Raw genomic sequence first — 22,809 nt, 5'->3', positions numbered from 1 at the left:
AAGTAGTTAATTTTGGCCTGACTCTCAAAAACAAAAGGCGTCCCCAGTAGAGTCGCCAAGCTGTCGTAACGGTTTTGTGTCCTCCTGACGAATTTGGAAATGAAATAAAAAAAATAATGGAGGCCACCAATCTTTTTTGGCTAGGTGCAATTGGCCACCTACTAAAACATATCATTTTAATAAAATTGTAAAATTAATTAAAATTTATTAAAAAGATAATTTTACGGTCTGCGAAATAGTCTAAGTTCGGGAGTCGATTACGCATGGGGAAAGATTAGCATCCCCACAGCGCCTGTTAAAAACGGTACCTATTAACAACGTGTTATCCTTTGATTTTGATAAAAATAGTCCAATTTTTGGTGTTCAAAAAATAATTTCCTTGATTTTTATTTATTAGAAAAAAAATTTTATTTTCGAGAAAAATAAATCAAAACTTTTTTATTGAAATAATTCTTAAAATGTTTCAGTACGTTAGTAATATTAGAAGAACTTTTTCTCATCTAGAGATTTCTTAGGCATCGCTTCTTGGAATACCTTAGAATCTCATCCTCGGAGGCTCAAATTTACTTTTCGTAAAAAAATATCATGCATGCAATGCAAAATGTTATCATGTTGATGCACACATTTTATTCTCCTTTGTTAGAAATTTTATTAATTATTTTATTAATATTTATTTTTAATTAAAATTTTGAAGAAAAAGAAATTTAATTATATTGAAGATTTTCTATAAATATTTCAATGCACTGATAATATTTTACAAAAAATCTTCTCACCTAGAGATTTCTTAAAGCATCTCTACTCGAAATACTTTTAGAATCCCATCATCGGATAAAATTTCTTTTCTTCTCATTTTTATTACTTATATTTTTAATTTACTAATCAATTTTTATTTATTACTTTAAAAAAAAGAAAATTTTTATTGTATTAAAAATTTTTTTATAAATACTCCAATACACTGGTAGTATTTTAAAAAAAATCTTCTCATCTAGAGATTTCGTAAGCATTATTACTCGGAATACCTTTGAATCTTATCGTCGGATAAAAATTTTCTTTTCCTACATTTTTTATTAGTTTAGTATTATTATTAAATTTATTTTTATATTATTTTGTTTTTAAAGTTTATTTTAAAAATTAAAAAAATTATAAAAAAATTTAACAACATATTTCATCATTTAATCTAACAAATATAAATATTTTAATATGCATAAATATTAATAAAATAATATATAAAAATAAAAAAAAATTTAAAATTTTTTTTTATCTAAACCGGATCGATCAACGAGCGGTTCGGTCCGACAGTTCGGTTTGGCGTCAACGGTTCGATCACGTTCAGCGGTTCAATTTTCGGTTCGAATTCAGCGGTTTGGTTTCAGTTCAGTCGGATCGGTCAGAGGTTGATGAAAGAAGCGGGTGCGCGGACCCCGGGTCGAGTTGTGAGTTGACGCGCGGATCCTGGGTGCTTAAAACGATGTCGTTTTGGGCGTTTATTGAAACGTCATCGTTTTGGCTATTGGCCTTCTATATAAAAGTTAATTTTTTTTTCATTCATTTTTCCTTTCCAGAAGAAAAAAAAAATCTTTTTTTTTCTTGGCCAACACAAGTGGCAGGCCGACCGTGCCTCTGCCGTTCGTCGATCACCGACCGTCGTCGTCGGTGGTCAAAAAATTTTCATAAAACACTAAAATGTTCCCCTCGATTCCTTGAACCCAAATCTGATCTCCGTTTTACTAAAAAAAAACCCAAAAGGCCTAGATTTGTTCTTGAACTTTCGATTAAACCTCTTTTTTTTTGTATTCTGACTTCTTCTTTTTTTTTTTAAATTGACTTTATTTTTTCTTTGTGCAGGAAGCTTCTCGGCGCTAGGTTCCTCCCTACGGGGAGGACTGTTGATCTTTTTTATTTTTTTAGCAGAATCTTTCCTCTTCTGTGTTTTTTTTCTTGGTTTGGTTAGGAACTCTATTTATAGAGCTCCGACTGTGCGTGTGCTTGAGAGAAGGGCACAGGGCTCAGCATGGGGTGTAAGCACGAGCCCCATGCCTTTTTTATTGTTTTTGTCTGATCTGACATTGGTAGGACTAGGAGCCAGCGAAATGGGTGATCAGAAGGGTGGAGGGTAAGGTATGGTAGTAAGAGGGGTGGGGGGTAAGGCATGGTGGCAGTGGTACCAGGGAAGGCACCACTGCCATCTCCCATTTTTTCTGTTCTGTTTGTTTTTTTTTTTTTTTTTTTGGTATTTGTATTTTTTTATATTTGATATTTTGTATTTCTTTTTGTATTTTGTATTTAATAATATTATTTTTTTTTTTGCCGGACAAATTTGATGTCCACAATCAGTATAAATTTAAAATTTAATTTAATTAATTTATTAATCATACTTTAAAATTTAAATTCCAATATCTTTTAACACCTTGCCTTATTTTTCAGGTTGCACTTTTCTTTATATAAAAACTAGTCATAGACTCATAGTTATTATCATCGAATTGGTATGGTCAATTACTTATTTTTTACTTTATTGAACAAATAATGGGTTAGGAAAATCCAAATAAAATAGGCAAATAAAAGAAATGACATAAAATGAATTAAAAATACTAATCAGCATCCTAAATGCCAAAAACACATGTATAGAAAGTTCAATATTGTAAGGCAAGACATTAAATGAACAATAACGTTTAGTTATTTCATTGGAAGTAAACACATTCAAATCCTTCCATAAAAACCTCCGCATGGCATCTTGGTGGAAAGCTGTTTTGTCCATAGTAAATTTGTAATCCACAGTTCCCACGTGTGAAGCTACACCTTAGAAATTTTATTGTATTGTTGTTTTCATTGACGTGCAATACATAAAGAAAAAAAAAAAGAAGCTGAATCACTGCTTCCTATGTATGCATTTTCTGGTCAGGATCAGTAGTTATGTAAATTTTATGAAAATTTTAAATACAATATAAAAATATAAAAAATACAAAAATGATAAAATTTAAAATTTAAAATTTTAATAAAATTCATTACAAAAGTTAAAAGATGTATTTCGTATTTGATATATTAATATGATTATAACATGATAATTTTTTATATTTTATACATATTTAATATAAAATAAATGGATCTGAATATATTAATTATCAAATCTAATTTTTTGTTAAGAAGTGAGAGCTTGGGTTCGTAGCTTTCCATTTTTAAGGTTTTTGGAATATATATGTCATCTAAATTCATCTTTGCTTGTATTTGGTTGCAGCAGCATTGGAACCTAATTTCCTTAGCTGAAATTAAGGGAAAAAAATTACAAAAGTTTTTAAAGTGTTCCTGTTGTTGCAAGTCAAATATCTGATACAAGGCCTGGAGAGCATTTTGCAGTTCAGATAATAAAACTGCATAATCTGTTACTTTGCGCCTTAGTTATGATCTTTTGTCCGAATGATCATACAAATTAATTACAACGCTTTCAATTTTTTTAACATTAATTTAAATTCTCTTCTCTTGTAATCCAGAAGCAATCTAGCTTTTCTGTTTGTCTATGTAAGTGCAATGCAGTCACTGATTTGTGCATATTTTTTTTTGTTTTTTGTGATTGGGCAAAATTTTCATGTGTAGTCTTGGCATTGTTGGTTTGTGTTTCGAAGGTCAACGCTTTCTTGGTATTGCCCATTTGGTTCGGAAACTTTTGCTTGATTTTGCATTGAATTTTGGTCTGGATTCAAGATGAAGGGGAAAACCTTGTGCAAAAAATTGGATGGATTGCAGTAGAACAAAGGCTTTTATAATATGAGAGGTTAATACCAATGAGAGGTTATCTCAGTGGTATAGAGCGGATTTTAGACTAAAGAATTTTGAATAGATTAAAATATTAAAAAAATCTTCAAATAATTTTATTTTTAAAATAAATTTTTATATTTGTATTTAAACAAATCCTTATTACAAATAAAAAATTAACTTATAACAAAAGTTTACTTAAGTGTAAATTAATGATTAATGATTTATTTAGATATAAATTAAAAATCAAGATCTTATTTAAGTATAAATTAAAAATAAAAAATTTATTTGAGTAAAATAAAAACATAAAATTTATCCCAATAAAATAATATAATTTAAGAATTTTTTTATTATTTTATTTGTCTTTTGAATTCCGACCTTATTTCTGCTAGTAACTCGACCAAAGAGGTTCATATATTAAATATATGTTTTTTTATTTTGAGGGTGAGATTAAGATTGTTTCGACCCAAGCCTTACAAGAATCTCGCAACTTCTTCATCCATCACCACGTCAAAAAGTAGTTAATATATGTTATTTAAGTACGTTGGACATCTGGCCCATGCTCATACCAAAGCAGACCCAATGGCCCATTACAAATAATTTGGATTTGTTTCGTTTTTTTAGCCCAAAGGGAAAAGCCGAGAATTTACCAGTGTTGTTTGGAGACCAGCCTCATTCTCTGATCTCTATCCAATTCATCTTTCAAGTTTCAAGTAAAGCCCTCAATTCTCTCACAGTTTTTTCTTCAGTTGTTTAGTTTCTTCTATAACAATTCCTTATCCATTCCCATTTTCACCTATTTCCAGGGTCATCCAGAAAACCCAGAGTTGAAAATGGCGGCTATGGCAATGATCACAGATTGTTTGAGTAGTAGATGGAGCATGGTATCTTTAAAGTCAGCTCTGCCGCCACTTACTTCCACAGCTTCTTCCATTAAGTTACCATGTCGTCTTCGTCCTCCTACCAAACCCCATCAGCTTGTTCGCTTTTTCACTGCTCTGTCTCCTGTTAACCCTCTCCATTCCCTCAGCTTCTCTGGTAATACTATTACTTCTCTCCTTCCCCTTTCTTTTTCATACCCTTTTCTTATAATCACTTCAATTTTCTTTCTGAATATTAGAGATAACAAATTGTAGCCTCTTTTTTTTTTTTTTTTTGGTGAACAAAATACATGGTTTTTACTTTTATAGAGAACAATTATGCTAGAATTAATGTTACATTTTAGTTCATTTGGCATCAATTACAGGGCTTAAGTTGTTATACTTGTGTGATGTTATCATTCAAGTTTCTGTCAGCTGACTCTCTATCATGATAATGGCGATTTTGTTATTAAGATTTGACTACTGAGAATTGATATTGGAGAATTTCGAGTGAAAATTTTACATTACTTCCTGAGTGTCTTATTTGAGATCACTTGTTCTACATCATTTCTACTCTCTAATAACTTTGCATTATTTATTTGTAGGCACTAGGCAGTAGCATCATGGAATAATTTTTCTCTCAAGTCATGCAAAACAGATACTTCTATGATCTTTAACTGTAATTATTATGTTACTAATTTCACCATAATTGATAATGGTTGTTGATTCTATGCTATGAGGCTTGGCAGACGAGTACCGAAACTAAACAGGCCTCCTGACCAGAGATGTGCACTCCTTAGAGCGCTCACCACGCAGCTCCTAAAACATGGTCGGATCAAAACCACCAGGGCTAGGGCAAGCGCTATGAGGAAGTATGATCGCCCTAGCTAAGGATGGTTCTCTTCACGAAAGGAGGCAGGCTATTGGCTTCATTTATGGGAAACAAATTGTGCATAGAGTTTAACGTTTTATAATTAAATATTTAAGAGTTTAATAATAAAACGAAATCCACGTCATGGTGAGAGTTCTCCCAAAAGTCACTTCCGAGTGAAAACAATGAATTTAGAAAGATTAAGTCTCCGATTGGTTTGAAAAAAATATTTATTATTATTATTATTATTATTATTTTAATTTTTAGAAAATAAATTTTATTTTTTGTTTTTTAAAAAATGTATTTAGTAAATGAAAATTAAAATTATTTTTTAAAATGAAAAAATAAAGAAATAATTAAAATATTTAATAATATTACTATTAATGTCATTTAATTATAAATATAATATATATTTATTAATTAATAAAATTAAAAAATGTTTAAATATGGTAATTTGCAAAACATAAAGAAAAATATAATGAACATCCTTTATTTTTACAATTAAAAATATTTTTTTATTTTCATATTTTAACTTATTTTTATTTTTGTTTTCTAAAAACTTAATTTTATTTTCAATTATCAAATGCATTTCCCTTCTTTTTTTATTTTCTTGGAAAATGAAAACAGAAAATCACTCTATTTTCTGAAATCAAATACTACCTAAGTGTTCCTTGTTATAGGTGAGAGAGATTAAGGGTCCATTGTGCTATAGCTACGTTTTATAATTAAATATTTAAGAGTTTAATCATAAAAGGAAATCGACATCATGGAGAGAGTTCTCCCAGAAAGGCGCTTCCAAGTGAAGCATAAATAATTATAACTTCTTATTCAAATTGTAGTCATCTATACTTTTTATACCTTGGACAGAATCATATAGTAGCATTGGATCCCAATAGGTGAAGTAAGAACTTTTGTCTTGCACCTTGATAAGCATAATGTGAATTTTTTCGTAAAAGGATATAAAAAGTTTTTAAATTTAAATGAAACAACAGATGTCATTATATAAAAAAAGCTTTAATTTTTTAAACAAATAAAAAACTCATCTTCCAATCGCATAATTAGTGTTGCATACGCAAATAACAGAATAAAATTAATCAAATAAATAACTTTTTTAAAAAAAGTTTTAAGTTACGGCATTTAAAAATGAGTTTCAAAATATGAATAAAAAGGATGATATGAAATATAAGAAAAGTTATATGAATATTATATGCATAATATATATAATAATTAATTTTATTTTTTAATTAAATTTTATTAATATGAAAAGAAGTTTCTTTGCTTAAAAAATGAAAGGAAACAAATATAATGATAAGTGTCCACACACTTTAATCAAAAAGAAAAATTCAGAATCTAAGAAGCTAAAAAATTTTACATTTCAAACTGGTCAATTTAAAAATATAGATCTAAAACATAAAGTTCTAATAGTTCATTAAATTTATCATTCAATTGTGAAGAAAGCAAATTATAAATTTTGGAGGGTGAAAATATTATTTTCTTTTAAAAAAAAAAGTTTGGGAGACATTATGGTTATGAAACTTTAACAAGCCAAGGGGGCCAAGGGAGACAAGGTTAGCGATGGATACAGGAAAAGGAGCTACCTCAATGATGATCGGATTTTTAAAATTCCGTTTGGTTTAGAATCTTGTAGGTTGATGAACTTTTAATTATTTACAATTCTTTTGCAGGTTTTTTTCTTTTTTTTTTTTAAGAAATTGGTTTTTCATCAATCAATCAGTACCCATCACCTTCAGAATTTTCATTTTTGTTCATTGTTTAGGTCTTAAATTTGGAGTATTTGAAAAAAAAAATTAAGGACGGTTATAGTAAAGTAGGAAATTGTCATTACAAGAACAGTCTTAGTGATGGTTATGATTTTTATTAAAAATATATATAATCCTCACTTTTTTTTTTAGGGAGAGTTGATGTAATTCTCACAGATTCTTGTAACAAATTCTTTCATTAGTTATATATAGTGAGATATAAAATGAAATCTTCACTATATCTATCATTTAACGAGCGTTAAAGTGAATGTTAACTTAGATCATCATTAATTGTAAAATTTATAGTAAAAGTTAATTTTGACTCTCACTATATCTTTTGCATTTAGTGAATACTTATATTGACCTTCACTTAAAATTTTTATTTTTAGTGAAGATTTATATTGATCCTTATTGAGAATTGTAACTTTTATTATAACACTTTATAACATAATTTAGTGAAAAAATTTAAGATCTTTACAAAAAATATTTATTTATGTATTTTTATTTAATTTGTTAATGGACGTATATATATATTTATTTGTAATTTTTACTCTAAACAAAACATAAATAAATAATATTTATCTAAAAATTATTACATAAAACCAAATAAGCATCCACATATATTAATTCCAAACAATACACAAATATTTATTAAATATATCAATTCTTTTTAAGTATTCTATATTTTTTATCCAAAAAATTTGGATAAATTATTCAGACAACCAAGCAATGTACAATCAAAGTCAATCTAATATTGTCCTTTGCAAGAAACTCGTTTTTCATAGCAATAACTTCACTGAGATAAAAATCACTACAAAAATACATACAACATATATATATATATATATATTTAAGATCTTACATTCAACTTTCATCAATGTGTGAGTTGGTCAACTCTATATTAGAGTTATCTAATTATTTTATTGTGTTTGATTTAATTTAATGATTTTTTTATAAAAACGTAATATTTTAATTATGATTTTAATTTATTTTATACTTATATTCCCATATCAAAGTGATAAAATTTTCTTGAGAAAACAAACACCAAACTTAAATATTGAAATCACAGTTATTTATATTATCTTATGGCAAGTGGCATCTATCAAACAATTATTTTCTTGTGGAAAAAGATAAACTCTTATCAAACAAGAGACAAAGAAACTTAAGAGATTAGAGTTTATCTTTTGCTACAAGAAAATATTTTGATTGAAAGTGAACTAATGAAATTAATATCGTTTATTTTATATATAACAAATATTTTACATTGATTTTCATTGGAAATGTATGTTCCTTATTTGTGTATGTTATAAATGCAAAATAATAATAATAATAATAATAAAGTGTTTCTAGTATTATTTGATACTATACATATTATATTTAAGTTTTTAATTTTATAAACAGATTAAAAAGTTGACACATATTTTATTTTTAATTAATTTTTTTAATATATTCTAAAAATGTATCACTCTACTAACTTTGTGGAGTTTAAAAAATTTCATTTTCAATATATTTAATAATTTTTATGATAAAAAAAAGTTAAGTGTGCATGTTAAATGGTTTTAAAATATATTATTGATATATATGAAAACAGAATCAAATTTATAAATATACTAATTTTTAAATAATATGGATAGGAATTCATTTATATTAACGTAAGCTTTATATATTTTTTATTTTTAGATTAAAATTAAATTTATAATTAAATTGGACCAAAATAATACTTTTAATCTTAATTATTTGATTTAAAAATAAAAAAATATAAATCTTACATTGATATAAGTAAATCTGTACTAAAAATATTATATATAATAAAATTATAATTTAATTTGCTTAAATCGTGTGGACATAACACCGAATTAAAACGAGTGGAGTTTTAAAAGTCAACCAGCTTCCACAGTAAGATTTTTTTTTTTTTAATTAGATTGGGTTTAATAATTAAAAACTCTGCGTGAAAATAAAATATGAAATTAAAATATGAAAATAATATGATTTAAAATTATACTAATAATTATATATAAATTTAATAAAATAAAAAAATTTATTTTATATTTTTATATCAAGAATTATAATATACAATTTTCATATAAAATTTAATTAAAATACATTAATCTCACGTCTATTTAAAATACAATCAATCCTTTTCCTTTCCTGCCCTTTCTGACTCGTTGAGTAAGTAAGCACCCAATCCTTTCTCTCTATTTTCTCTTCTTCCTTTTCTCATAGTTCCCTAACACGGTCTTCAGTGTATGGAAAATGCAAAACAAAAACTCTCCTTAATTGCAACAATCAGTTCCACGTTCCACTTTCATCGAAGCAATTAAACTCTATTGGAAGTTGTTTTGTCTGTCAAAATGGAAACTTGGTTCCTTATCACTTCCACGCTTTGCATATCTGCTTTCCTCAAAGCCTTGTTGAACCTTTTTTTTCCAGACAAAAAACTTGGCCCCGAGCTCCCTCCAGGGCCTCCTACCTTTCCCATCATAGGCAACTTCATGTTGCTGCGCAAATCATTCTCCGAACTCGAACCAATCCTCCGAGGTCTCCACCTTAAGTTTGGGAACATGGTTACTCTCCGTATCGGTTCCAACCTTGCAATATTTGTTCGTGATCACTCCCTTGCTCACTAAGCCTTAGTCCAAAAGGGTGCTGTTTTTGCTGATCGACCTTCTTCTGTTTCCACTGGCAAAATTGATAGTAGCAATCAACATACAATAAATTCAGCTGGTTATGGACCTACATGGCGTATTCTACGAAAAAATCTGACCACAGAAATTCTCAATCCTTCTCGGGTTAGATCTTACTCTCATGCTCGTAAATGGGTCTTAAAAATTCTCAAGGAACAGCTGATCCCGTCCGAGAGTAGTGGCGAACCTGTCCGAGTATTGGATCATTTTAGCTATGCCATGTTTTGCTTGTTAGCTCTTATGTGCTTTGGTGATAAGCTTGATGAAAAACAGATCAGAAGAATTGAGGATGTTCAGCGTGACTTGCTATTGAATTTCGAATCTTTCAACATACTCAACGCCTTGCCTAGAGTTACCAAGGTTTTGTTTTATAAGCTTTGGAAAAAGTTCTTGCGAATTCGACAAAATCAAGAAAATGTCTTGATTCCATTGATAAGGGCAAGAAAGAAGGCAAAGCAAGAGAAATTGAGCGGGGTCAACGAGGAAGATCAACAATTTATTTTATCACATGTGGATACTTTGTTGGAGCTACAGCTCCCAGTGGAGAAAAGGCAACTTAATGAAGGAGAAATGGTCAGCTTGTGCTCAGAATTTCTTAATGCTGGCACGGACACTACATCCACAGCTTTGCAATGGATTATGGCAAATTTGGTGAAATATCCTCATATTCAAGAGAAGCTATTCATGGAGATTAAAGGGGTTGTTGGAGATGGAGAGGAAGAGGTCAAAGAGGATGATTTGCAAAAGATGCCTTATCTGAAAGCAGTAGTTTTGGAAAGTCTAAGGCGTCACCCACCTGCCCATTTTCTCTTACCACATAGAGTTACAAAAGATGTTGTTTTGAATGATTTTTTGTTGCCCAAGAGAGGTATTATAAATTTCATGGTAGCAGAGATGGGATTGGACCCCAATGTGTGGGAAGATCCCATGACTTTTAAACCTGAAAGGTTTCTCAATAGTGAGGAATTTGTTGACATAACAGGCAGCAAGGAAATAAAGATGATGCCATTTGGGGCGGGGAGAAGGATTTGTCCTGGTATTGGTTTGGCAATGCTTCATTTGGAGTATTTTGTGGCAAATTTAGTTTGGTCTTTTGATTGGAAAGCTGTGGATGGAGATGATATTGATTTGTCAGAGAAACAAGAATTTACAGTGGTGATGAAGACTCCATTACAGGCTCACTTATATTCCAGGCCTAGATAAACCTATGGTTGATTATACTACATTTTGTTCTTTTTTTTCTTTTGTGTTCCTGGCCTTCACGATTTGTGCATCAACAGCAAATTGGAAAAGTAGCAGAAAATTAATCAATTCCATATCTTTCAGGGTTTTGTAAAACAGTAATATTTTTATATTTAATGTTCTTTCTGTTTTTCTTTTTTAGTTCAATTGATCTATATGATGTGGGCACATGTTCATTCAGTGACTATAATTCTTTTTTTCTTTTTCTTTTACTGAGATAAAATCAAAGTTCTTCGGACAATTTTAAATTCAGATTGCTTGTTTGTTAATCTAATCTACTACTAGCCACCATGTAACAATGATAATAGCCATTTTTTATTAAAAATTTCTTTTTTTTCCATTCTAGTACTGATATGGCGTCTTTTTTTATCTAATAACCTAATGGAAACAATGAATTTAGAAAGATTAGGGTCTCACGGGTGAAAGAGATTTCCACTGCGCTACAGCTACGTTTTATAATTAAATATTTAAGAGTTTAACGTTTTATAATTAAATATTTAATAGTGTAATAATAAAATGAAATCCACGTCATGGTGAGAGTTCTCCCAAAAGGCACTTCCAAGTGAAAACGATGAATTTAGAGAGATTAAGTGTCCCCTCGTTGCAGGTGAGAGAGATTAAGGGTCCACGTGCTGTAGCTACGTTTTATAATTAAATATTTAAGACTTTAGTCGTACAAAGAAATCCACATCATGGAGGGAGTTCTCCCAGAAAGGCGCTTCCAAGTGAAGCATAAATAATTATAACCTCTTATTCAAATTGTGGTCATCTAGATTTAATCAACCATTGGGTATGTAATTTCTCTGAGGTGAAATGAAAATGGTACTAATGCAGTGATCATACAACTCTGTCAATGGTTTTGCAATTTATTTAGACTTCTTATACCTTGGACACCATCATATCTTAGCATTGAATCCCAATAGGTGAAGTCAGAACTTTTGTCTTGGGGTTGGCATAAATATAATGTGAACTTTTTCATGAATGGATATAAAAAAAGTTTTTAAATTTAAATGAAACAACACATGTCATTATATAAAACTTTATTTTTTTAAACAAATGAAAAAAAAACTTGTCTTTCAATAGCATAATTAGTATTGCATACACAAATGATGGAATAAAATTAATCAAACAAATAACTTTTTTTAAAAAATTATAAGTTACAACATTTAAAAGCGAAATTCAAAATATGAACAAATAAAAGGATGATATGAAATATAAGAAAAGTTATATGATTATTATATGCACAAATATATATATAATAATTGATTTTGCTTTTAATTAAATTTTATTAATATGAAAGGAAGTTTTTTTGACTAAAAAATAAAAGTAAAGAAACATAATAACAAGTGTCTGCTACAGAATCTAACAAGCTAAAAATTTTACATTTCAAATTGGTCAATTTATAAACATAGATCTAAAACATAAAGTTCTAATAATTCATTAAATTTATCATGTGAAAATGTTATTTTCCTTTTTTTTTTCTTTAAGTTGGAAACACATTGTGGTTATGAAACTTTAAGAAGCCAAGGGGGCCAAGGTTAGCAATGGATACAGGAAAAGAAGCTAACTCAACGATGATCGGATCTTTAAAATTCTGTTTGGTTTAGAATCTTGTAGGTTGATGAACTTTTAATTATTTTACAATTTTTTTTGCATTTCTTTAAAGAAATTGGCTGTTAATCAATCAATCGGTACTCATCATCTTCAACAATTTTATTAGAGTTATCATTTTTGTTTATTGTTTGGGTCTTAAATATTATATATAAAATATTAAAAAGACACAAATTATTTTTGAATTTATTCCAACGAATATTAATTTTAAATATAAAAATTATAATATAAAATAATTATAATTTTAAGAGAAAATTTATTTTAATTTACATATTAAATAGCTAATATTGATTATTATGAATTTTACATATTATTTCATCTTGGTAATAAAAGTTTTCTAGTCTTTTGGATATGATGAATTAGATCATCAACCAAGACAATAGTCTGCTCACTTTCAATAATTTAAGATCATCTCTATGTAGGATCATCGATTGCTTATCAAACATAGTGATTTAATCATCATGTCTAAATTACTATCGTTTTTAAAGTGAGTACCTCATATCAAACATTATTTAAGTTAATAATATTTATTGATGAAGTACTTAAATTTTAAGCATAATTAAACACAAATCCATTAATATAAAAAATTGAATCCACCTAAACTTTTTTTTTTTAATTCTGTTAACAGATTTTGTGAGAGTACAAAATTAACCAACACAACCCTACCTTTCAAGAACAGTTTTGCTCGAAGGGATCGATCACCCTAATAAATGGACAATCGTTTCTTAAACAAAAGGCTTTCAAGATAAAAGATTGTTGTGTTCTTTTATCTTTCTTTCTCCTTTTAGTTCTAAATGTTTTTTACCTTACTAGTTTCCTTCAATTCATCCTCAAATGATTATCGCTACCAAGAGTTTCCCGCAAACTCAAAGCAAATTACAAAATCCAGGTTAGAAGAGATTTTATTTCTTGGAGATATCAATTAATTTCATATTTGCAACTTGTTTAATTCTTCTTCGTGTGTATTTGTTAAATTTCAGTTGATTTAGTAATGTGGAGAGATGTATCAAAATCGATATTGGACTTTGGGATAAGAATTTTTTGTGCACATAACCTTAAATCTCAAAAAATATATGTGAATATTAGAATATCAAATTTAATCATATTATATACCGTTTGAGCAGACATAATTGATACAATGAAAGCAATTGCATTTTTAAAAAAAATTAGATCTTCTGCTTCATTCTCTCTTACTGGTGGTTCTTAATGAGTAAATACATTTAATTAGAAGTGAAGAGAGATCCTTAGCCAAATATTATTAAAACCCTAGAAACCTCATCATCAAAGGTTTACCAGACTAAAGGCTCACATAACTACTGAATCACATTGACCCACTAAGCTGTGTAAAACCCATACATAAGTGATCACAATTAATTATTTGTGCTCCCATGCTTGTCTCATATTAGAACTAAATTTACCAATATGTTTTATTAAACTATAAAATCACCAATTAATAGTTGCCCACTTATTGAAAAATTTTAACATTGTCCCACTTGGACAATATTAATTAGGTTGTTTGATATTAAGAAAACATATCTAGGCTAATTAGCTTTACTTTGATGTGGTCAACATTTTTAAAAAATAATTTAGCTCTTGAGACAATATCTTAATAATCATGTCTAATAAAATCATCTAATACTAAATCATGGTAACCATTATACCCTTATTGATACAAGACCAATCCATGGTTACAAATACTAGTAACTTTATTAACAATGGATCTCAGTATGATTATGTAATAAGAAAATAACACATTCATTGTCAACCCTTTTGCCAATTTCTCTAAACTTGCTAAGAAATTTTCATAGCATCTAGATATGTTTGCACATCTTCTTTTTATCTTTGAGATTACTTGCTGGTATCATTTATGAGACATACCCAAATGACATTAAAGTCGTATGTAAGATAAATACCAAGTCTTAAAATTTTATAATATGACATGTCAATATAAGACGTGGACATGCAATCATATATATATATATATATATATATTGTTGTAACAGTTTTGTGCCCGTCTGACGAATTGAAAATAAAATAAAAAATAACGGAGTCACCACCAATCTTTTTTGGTTAGGTGCGATTGGTCACCTATTAAAACATATTTTTTTAATAAAATCTTAAAATTAATTAAATTTATTAAGAGGATAATTTTAGGGCCTGCGTAACAATCAGGGTTTGGCAGTCGGTTACGTATGGGGAAGGATTAGCACCATCACAACGCTTGTTTAAAATGGTATCAATTAACTACGTTTTATCTTTTAATTTTGATAAAAAAGTCCCATTTTTGGTGTTTGAAAAAATTTTCTTGAATTTTTATTTATTAGAAAAAAATTTTATTTATTATTTAGTGTTTGATTTTTATTCGAGAAAAATAAATTAGAACCTTTTTATTGAAATAATTCTTAAAATGTTTCAGTACGTTGGTAACATTAGAAGAACTTTTTCTTACCTAGAGATTTCTTAGACATCACTTCTTGGAATACCTTAGAGTCTCATCCTTAGAAGCTCAAATTTACTTTTTGTAAAAAATTATGTCGTGCTGTAATGCATAATGTTACCATGTTGATGTACACATTTTATTCTCTTTTTTAGAAATTTTATTAATTATTTTATTTGATATTTTATTTTTAATTTTTGAAGGAAAATTTTTTTTATTATATTTAAGTTTTTCTATAAATATTCTAATACAGTGATAATATTTAAAAAAAAACTTCTCACTTAGGGATTTCGTAAAGTATCATTACTCGAAATACTTTTAAAATCTCATCATTGGATAAAATTTCTTTTTTTCTTATTTATATTACATTATTTTTAATAAATTAATTAATTTTTATTTATTATTAACAAAAAGAAAAATTCTATTGTATTGAAAAACTTTTTATAAATGCTCTAATACACTTGTAGTATTTAAAAAAAATCTTTTCACCTAGAGATTTCATAGGAATCACTACTCGGAACCTTTGAATCCCATCATTGGATAAAATTTTTTTTCTTATTTTTTATTAATTTTGTATTATTTTTATTTAATTAACATTTTTTACCAATTATTTTATAAGGTTTATTCAAAATTATAAAAAAATTTATTATATTTTTCATCATTTACTTTTATTAATTATTATTATAAAATAACAAAAATTTTATTTGGGTAAATTTTAACATTTTAACATGCATAATATTAAGAATAATAATTAAAATAACAAAAATAATATATAAAAAATCTAAAAAAATTCAAAAAAAATTTTTTGTTTACCTGAATCGGACCGATCAATGGTTCAATCAACGGGCGATTTGATCCGACGGTTCGGTCTGGTGTCAGCAGTTTGGTCTTGTTAGGGCGGTTCAGTTCAATGGCTCGATTTGGGTCGGTTCAGCTGGACCAGTCAGAGGGTGATTGAGAGGTGGGTCGTCGGGTTGGGTGCGCAAATTCCAGGTCGAGTCATGGGTTGACGCGAGAATCTTCAGTGCTCAAAATGGCGTCGTTTTAGGTATTATTGAAATGACCTCATTTTGGGTTTAGTCTTCTATATAAAAATTAAAAAAAAAATTTCTTTCATTTCTCCCCCTCTCAAAAAGAAAAAAAACTCTTATCTCCCCTTTTCAGAAAAAACCCAAAAGGGGCCGGCATGTCGTCGTCACCCCCGCTCCGTCGTCGATCACAGGTTGTCGGCCATCGTCTTCGGTGATTAAAAAATCCAAAAAAAAAAAGCCAAAATGTTCCCCTCAACCCCTTAGGTCATGTTTGGTATATAGGATGATGGATAAAATAAGATGATAATCATTATATATTATGTTTGGTTTGTATCTAAAAAAAAAAGATATGATTACAAGGAGAATTAATCATCCTCTTTATATAAGATGATTCGATCCTTCCAAAGTGTAAAGGATTATTTTTAATTCATGGAATTGAACTTACATGTGTTATTTTAACTTTAAAAATTATATCAATACTTTAAATTGAATAAACTTTGAGAAAGGATAATTTTGATCAATAAATAGATTATCTTATCTTGATCCTTACATACATCAAACAAAAGATAGGATGATATTATATATTTAATATAATCTTATTCATAATATCATCTTATTCTATCATATTATAATTTTATGTACCAAATACATCTTTAACGAATTATTTAACGGATGATTATTGATAAGACTTTTTTATCATGCAAAATTAAAATGTTTAAAATAGGGTGTCCACTTTTTATACTAATGAGTTTGTATTAAATTATGCTCAAAATTAAAAGATTTTGGTGGAATTTACCCAAGAAAAAATTGAATGCAATGGGTTTTGTATTGTATTTGATCATCAAAAGGAAAAAAGAACGAAATAGGAAAATATCAAAATATAGAGAAAATATCTTTTATAGGAACCCGTACTTTAGCTCAATTAATTAACATAACTATCTTTAAAGGTTGATGGCATCCAACAAGTTTAGAATTCAAATCACAGCATCTATAATCTTTTTTTTTTTTTATCTTAGATTGCGATCTAACTTTTTTGTTAAGAAAATATCATTTTTATATTTTACTAAAATTAATTATTTTACTTATACTTTATACTTGATTATTGTCTTTCCTTCAACTTTTTACAAGATATGTATGAGGAGGAAAAAAGAAATTGCTCTCTTTTCTATTTCTCACCTTTATGCATTCTTTTAATTTTTCTTCCTTCCTTCAACCAAACATTCTAAGTATTAATCAAATAAAGTAAAAGGTATGCAATAAGACATTTTTCTAAACTTTATCTTTTTCCAATTTTAGATAATATGAATTTTTTTTTTTTTGTATAAAGAGAATCATAGCTTGAGAATATGAGAGAGTTACAAATTTTGATATTTAAACTCTAAACTTATTAGATGCCAACTCTTAAAAGTTGTTGTATAAATCAATTGAACTAAGTTTTAGATTCAAGTATAAATGATTCTACTTTTAAATAAAAGATGTATATGGTTCATATGTATTAAGGTCATGTTTGATGTATAAGATGATTGATAGGATAGTATGATAATCATCTTATATTATGTTTGGTTTGTATCTAAATAAAATGATAGCATTGTAAGGAGGATTAATCATCCTATTGGTATAGGATGATTTAATCCTCATAAAGTGGAGAGAATTATTTTTAATCCATAGTATTGAACTTACATGTCCAATTATACCCTTAAAAATTACATTAATAATTAAAATTGCATAAATTTTGAAAAAAGATAATTTTGACAAATAAATAAATTATCATATCCTAATCTTTGCACACATTAAATACAAGATAAGATGACATTATTTAATCTAATCCTATTTATAATATCATCTTATCATATCCTATCATAATCTTATTTACCAAATATATCTTAAAAATAGAATCATATATTAGAGTCCAGACTTCTTGCTTAAGCTCCTTTAATATTTCTACAAAAATGTTTTAAAATTTTTTTTATGTTTAAACCTTTACCATTTTATTTGCTTATTGCAAATTTGAAAAAAAAAATGTAGCTTAAGCTAGAAGTTTAGAGCGTAATTTGAACAACAACAATGAGTTGATTACATTATAACATTTTTCCTTCTCTTGTGGCTGACTTTTCATTCCACGAGGCAACATGATTTTTAGAATTATTACGATTTAGTCAACATATATAATATCTTTTGGTGGTTTTTAATAATTAGGAATAGTATCAAGAAATTAAGGATATGTTTAGTACACAATATTATGATAAGATAATATTATAAATAGGATTAAATTATATAATGTCATTTTATCTTGTGTTTGATGTGTGTAAGAATTAGAATATGATAATTTATTTATTTATCAAAATTATCATTTCTCAAAGTTTATACAATTTAAATTATTGATATGATTGTTAAGGGTATAATAGGACATGTAAGTTCAATCTCATGGATTAAAAATAAACTTCTCCACTTTGAAAGAATTAAATCATTCTATGCCAAGAGGATAATTAATTCTCTTTGTAATCCTATCCTTTTTTTTAGATACAAACCAAACATAATATAAGATGATTATCATCTTATCCTATCAATCATCATATACATTGAACATGACCTAAGAACATGGATGAACAGGTTACATGATTATTCTTTATCTTTTATGAATATGCTTAGGCTTATAATTTTCAAGTCACCATTTCCACCCTCTTGTGAGCTATCTTCTGAGCAAGGAGGACCATCTGTTCAACAACAACGATAATCCTCATTACATAATTTGATTGTAAGGTGGGTGCCTGGTATAAGTATTTTGATTGAAGTTCAATTGACAAATTTATTTGGATGACGATGTTGCAAAGTATTTCAAATTTTCCTGTATTTGCAAGGGTTCAACTCAGACATTTTACGATAATAGAACTTGGATGGCTACACATAATTCTCAAACTAAGCTGTAAAATGGAGTCTTCAACTGTTAAGTAATAGGAGTTGGGTCTACCCATAATGGGTGACCTGAGCAACCCCAATATCAACAACTATCATAGGGCAATTTGCCCCAAAAACTGCCTTTGGGCAGTTAAGGTTTAATTTTTAAACCATATAACTGCTTCCCCTTTCTCTAGAATATAGAATGGCATTAAGCCATTATCAATAGAGGGTAGAGAAGTGTTTCACAAAATGATGCCAGTAATTAATGTTTGAGATGTGGATATTAATTGCAAATAGAAAAACTTATAAAAAAAAACAACTCACAACGATTTAAATAATGACAGAATATGATTATTGGATTAAAATGGATAAAAGTTCACCACCAAGACTAGAAACTAAGAGATACATAACACCACCATAAGAATTCTAATAAAGTATACAGAACAATAAAAGTTCACCACTCTAGGAAATCCACTTAAGAGATACCTAACTTGAAGAACAATCTAAAAGATTGCTTAAGGACAAAGAAAACTCTATTTTGCCTTTTACCAAAGAATAATAGAAAATATATAGGCTAGGAACATCCATTCAAGCATAAAAACTTTTAGATTGCATTGCTAGAATCATGCCTAAAATCATGAGATTTGCATGTAAACGTAATTTTCTCATTTACTCCTAAACCTAACCACAATTTCATTCATATTCATGATCTTCTTTTTTAGCTAGCGTGAAAGCAATCTCTCTATTCCAGCCCACCTTATTTATGTGTGGATTTGGACTAAAGATATGCTCATTTTATTTTTGAATAAGTTTGTCTTAGTCTCAACCCAAGTTGTATGATTTGCAAACATGCCAATGTCACAAAATAAACAAAAGATTAAGGGATAGAGAGAGATTGATAGTCGAAACATCTCTCAATAGGAATTCTCTTTTTTGGTGTGTAAAGGATTTATGTTATGGAAATGAATAATTTTCCTTTTGTAATCTTTCGTTTTGTAATCTTATTCTATGAACGATAACTCAATTCAGACTTTTATTTTCTTAAAATCAAATAAGTTTTTCACATTTATAATTTATGATTATGTCCATATAGATTATCTTTCATAAACCATACTCTTACCCGTACTCTTACTCCAATTGAGGTAAGTGGCTGATCATTTAGTAATTTATGTTACTTATCTCCTTTCCATTAAAATTTAGAACACTTCAAATAGAGCAAATGAGTCAAATTTGATGTAACTTTGGACAGAGGATTCATAGCCCAATGCCTACCCCTTAATCAAGAATCCATGCCAAGAAAGAGAAGGCTATTGCTTCAAGGTAAATGAACCCTCCAAGAAAAAATCCAGAAGCTGGCCAAAACCAAATTGGTCAAAACAAACTTGCTTGCAAGCATATTGGTCAAAGAAAACCCAAGTCAAAGAAATGAAGCATATTGTTGCATGACACAAAATTTGTTCTATATTCTATACATGTAGGATTTAGAACCTCTTTTTGTTATCATGATCATGGGCAAGTTGCTTACATGTTATATCTTGGCATTAGAATGTTGTTGCCATTAGAATAAAAAAATCTAGAATGAGTGTTGTTGCCGTTAAATAGGTAGGTTGCGTTCTTGAGTTACTTGACAATTGAAATGTAAACTTTATTTGCTATTTCTTAAATCTTATGTTTGCTGCCAATAATCAATATATTGATACTTATGCTTATAATTCTATTTTCAGATTATGTATATGTTTTATAGATAACAAAAAGAAAGAGCCATATTCCATGAGCATGGACCAATTTCCATCAGGTATGTGCTATTAGGTTAGAATGCACAAAATATTGGTAATCTACATCGTTAAACTAATGCACTTAAAAATAAATAGTTACACTGAAAGCCCCTAGATATAGTTTAAAAAAAAAAAAAAAAAAAGCAAACCATAACGTAAACATCCTAAAAGCCAAAAAAACTATATCACATTAAACAGAGGCATTAGATTAACCTAAATTCATAGTTTCTTAGTTTCCTCCCTATCACAATTTCTTTAATTTCTTCATTTCATTCTGAACAACAGCATCAGAATAACACACACCAAAAACAGAATAATCACAATGACACCGACCAAAAACAGAGATATCCATTTCCAGTGTCCAATCTTATCATTGTTGGTGTTGGTATTTTCTCTAAAAACTTGAAATTCACGCTCCATTCTACACATCCTCCTGAACAAGCGGATAATCACTAATCTCAGATGTTCATCGTTTGAGGGATCCAACAATGGAAATTGTCCACCTGTACCCTTTTGCTGAAAAAATTCCAAAAAATAAAAAATGATTAAAATATAAACACACAAAAAACCTATCATACCCCATAGTCGCTACAACAGAAAAACCTTTGGCCTAGGCAATTTTCCATCCACGATATTTTTATCGAAGATTGTTCACCACAATGACAAACAGGAAGCATTCCCAAGTTAACCTTCTCAAGTAAGTACTGTATTTTTCCTTTCTTTTCTTACACCCTAAACCTTCTTTCTTTGTTCTTCTCCCTTCCTTTGCTGAATCACTCTTCTATCTAGATTGAACGAGAGTTGTCTAAATTTTTCTTTTCACTATTTTACCTTTTTCCATGCAATTTCTTCCCGTGACCATCTAATAATTCTTCCTCTTGTTTGTTTTAGTTTTTTCATTTATTTATTAAATTTAAAAAATTTTATAATTTTATTTAATAAAATTCTACTTGAGCTAGGACCATATATCAGTAGCCAGCTAATACCACCTATCAGTAGCCAACTAGGGCCACGTGTGATACATGTGATTGTCAATTGTCATTTATCGCTTGCATTAACGATACCCAAAGATCGCTACAACCATGACAAAATGATACGACCTCGATGCTTTCATGAGGGCGAATTGGTTTTGAAAAAGATTTTATCATATCAGCATGACAATAGAGGAAAATGGACACTCAATTAGAAAGGTCCATATGTGATAAAAAAAGTATTTTTTGGTGGAGCTCTGATCTTAGTAGAAATGGACGGAGATGAATTACCGAATCCTGTAAATTCAGACAATGTCAAGTAATATTTTGCTTAAAAAAATTAAAAAAAAAACATAAAAAATAATACCAAAAAAATAAATAAAATAAAAGAAGTGATTCAAATTGAAAACCCGAAAAAAGCGATTTGAATCAAAAAGGAGTCATTTGAGATGAAAACCTGAAAAGGTGGCTTGAATGAAGGTGGAGCTCGGAGAAAGTTTTTCAAAGAATGAAAGAATGGCACCAAATGGATGAATTGTCACCAGAATTAAAAAAGATGACTTTTTGGGGCAAGTTCTTATTAGTCACAGATGTGGGGCAAGGATTGGTCATATGAAATCACAAATGACAAGATCATAAATGTAACGAATTTTTGGAAAAGACCTGGTCTGAGTAGGCCGAGGTCGTCCAAATGTTCATTATTTAGATAACTGATATTTGATTTTTAAAATACTTTTGAGTTAACTATTTTTTATGTCTCGAAAGGCTTACCTTAAACCCAAAATACCCCGTTACTGACTGTGTTTCACACCCAATTTTGAACCTAAAATCATTGCATTTATCATTTAAAATTAAGATATTGATTGATAAAGTTCATAATAGACCAACGCATCACTCGAAAAGAAAATGCAATATGAGGATG

General features: G+C 28.6%; 1 protein-coding gene and 1 long non-coding RNA gene across 2 annotated transcripts; both read left to right on the top strand.

Annotated features, from left to right (window-relative positions):
- The first annotated feature begins 4,513 nt into the window (after positions 1-4,513).
- On the top strand, positions 4,514-5,338 carry LOC149518082 (uncharacterized). Its single transcript, XR_016343577.1, has 2 exons — positions 4,514-4,785; positions 5,213-5,338. It is a non-coding gene; the product is annotated as an uncharacterized LOC149518082 (long non-coding RNA).
- A 4,157-nt stretch (positions 5,339-9,495) lies between these two features.
- Positions 9,496-11,298, top strand: LOC149518081 (cytochrome P450 89A2-like). Its single transcript, XM_089763761.1, has one exon. It carries the CDS (start codon positions 10,142-10,144, stop codon positions 11,123-11,125), a length of 984 nt encoding a protein of 327 aa, XP_089619887.1. The 5' UTR covers positions 9,496-10,141; the 3' UTR covers positions 11,126-11,298.
- Positions 11,299-22,809: the final 11,511 nt, after the last annotated feature.

This window comes from Durio zibethinus, chromosome 7 (genome assembly GCF_047325235.1).
Source record: "Durio zibethinus cultivar Kanyao isolate XHJ-2024 chromosome 7, ASM4732523v1, whole genome shotgun sequence".
In the NCBI taxonomy this organism is placed as follows: domain Eukaryota; kingdom Viridiplantae; phylum Streptophyta; class Magnoliopsida; order Malvales; family Malvaceae; genus Durio; species Durio zibethinus.
Note: the sequence above shows the minus strand (reverse complement) of the source record. Positions and strands in the feature narration are given on the sequence as shown.

What these genes read in the sequence shown, in the direction of transcription:
- LOC149518081 (XM_089763761.1), top strand. Translation starts at nt 10,142, where the DNA reads ATGTTTTGCTTGTTAGCTCTTATGTGCTTTGGTGATAAGCTTGATGAA.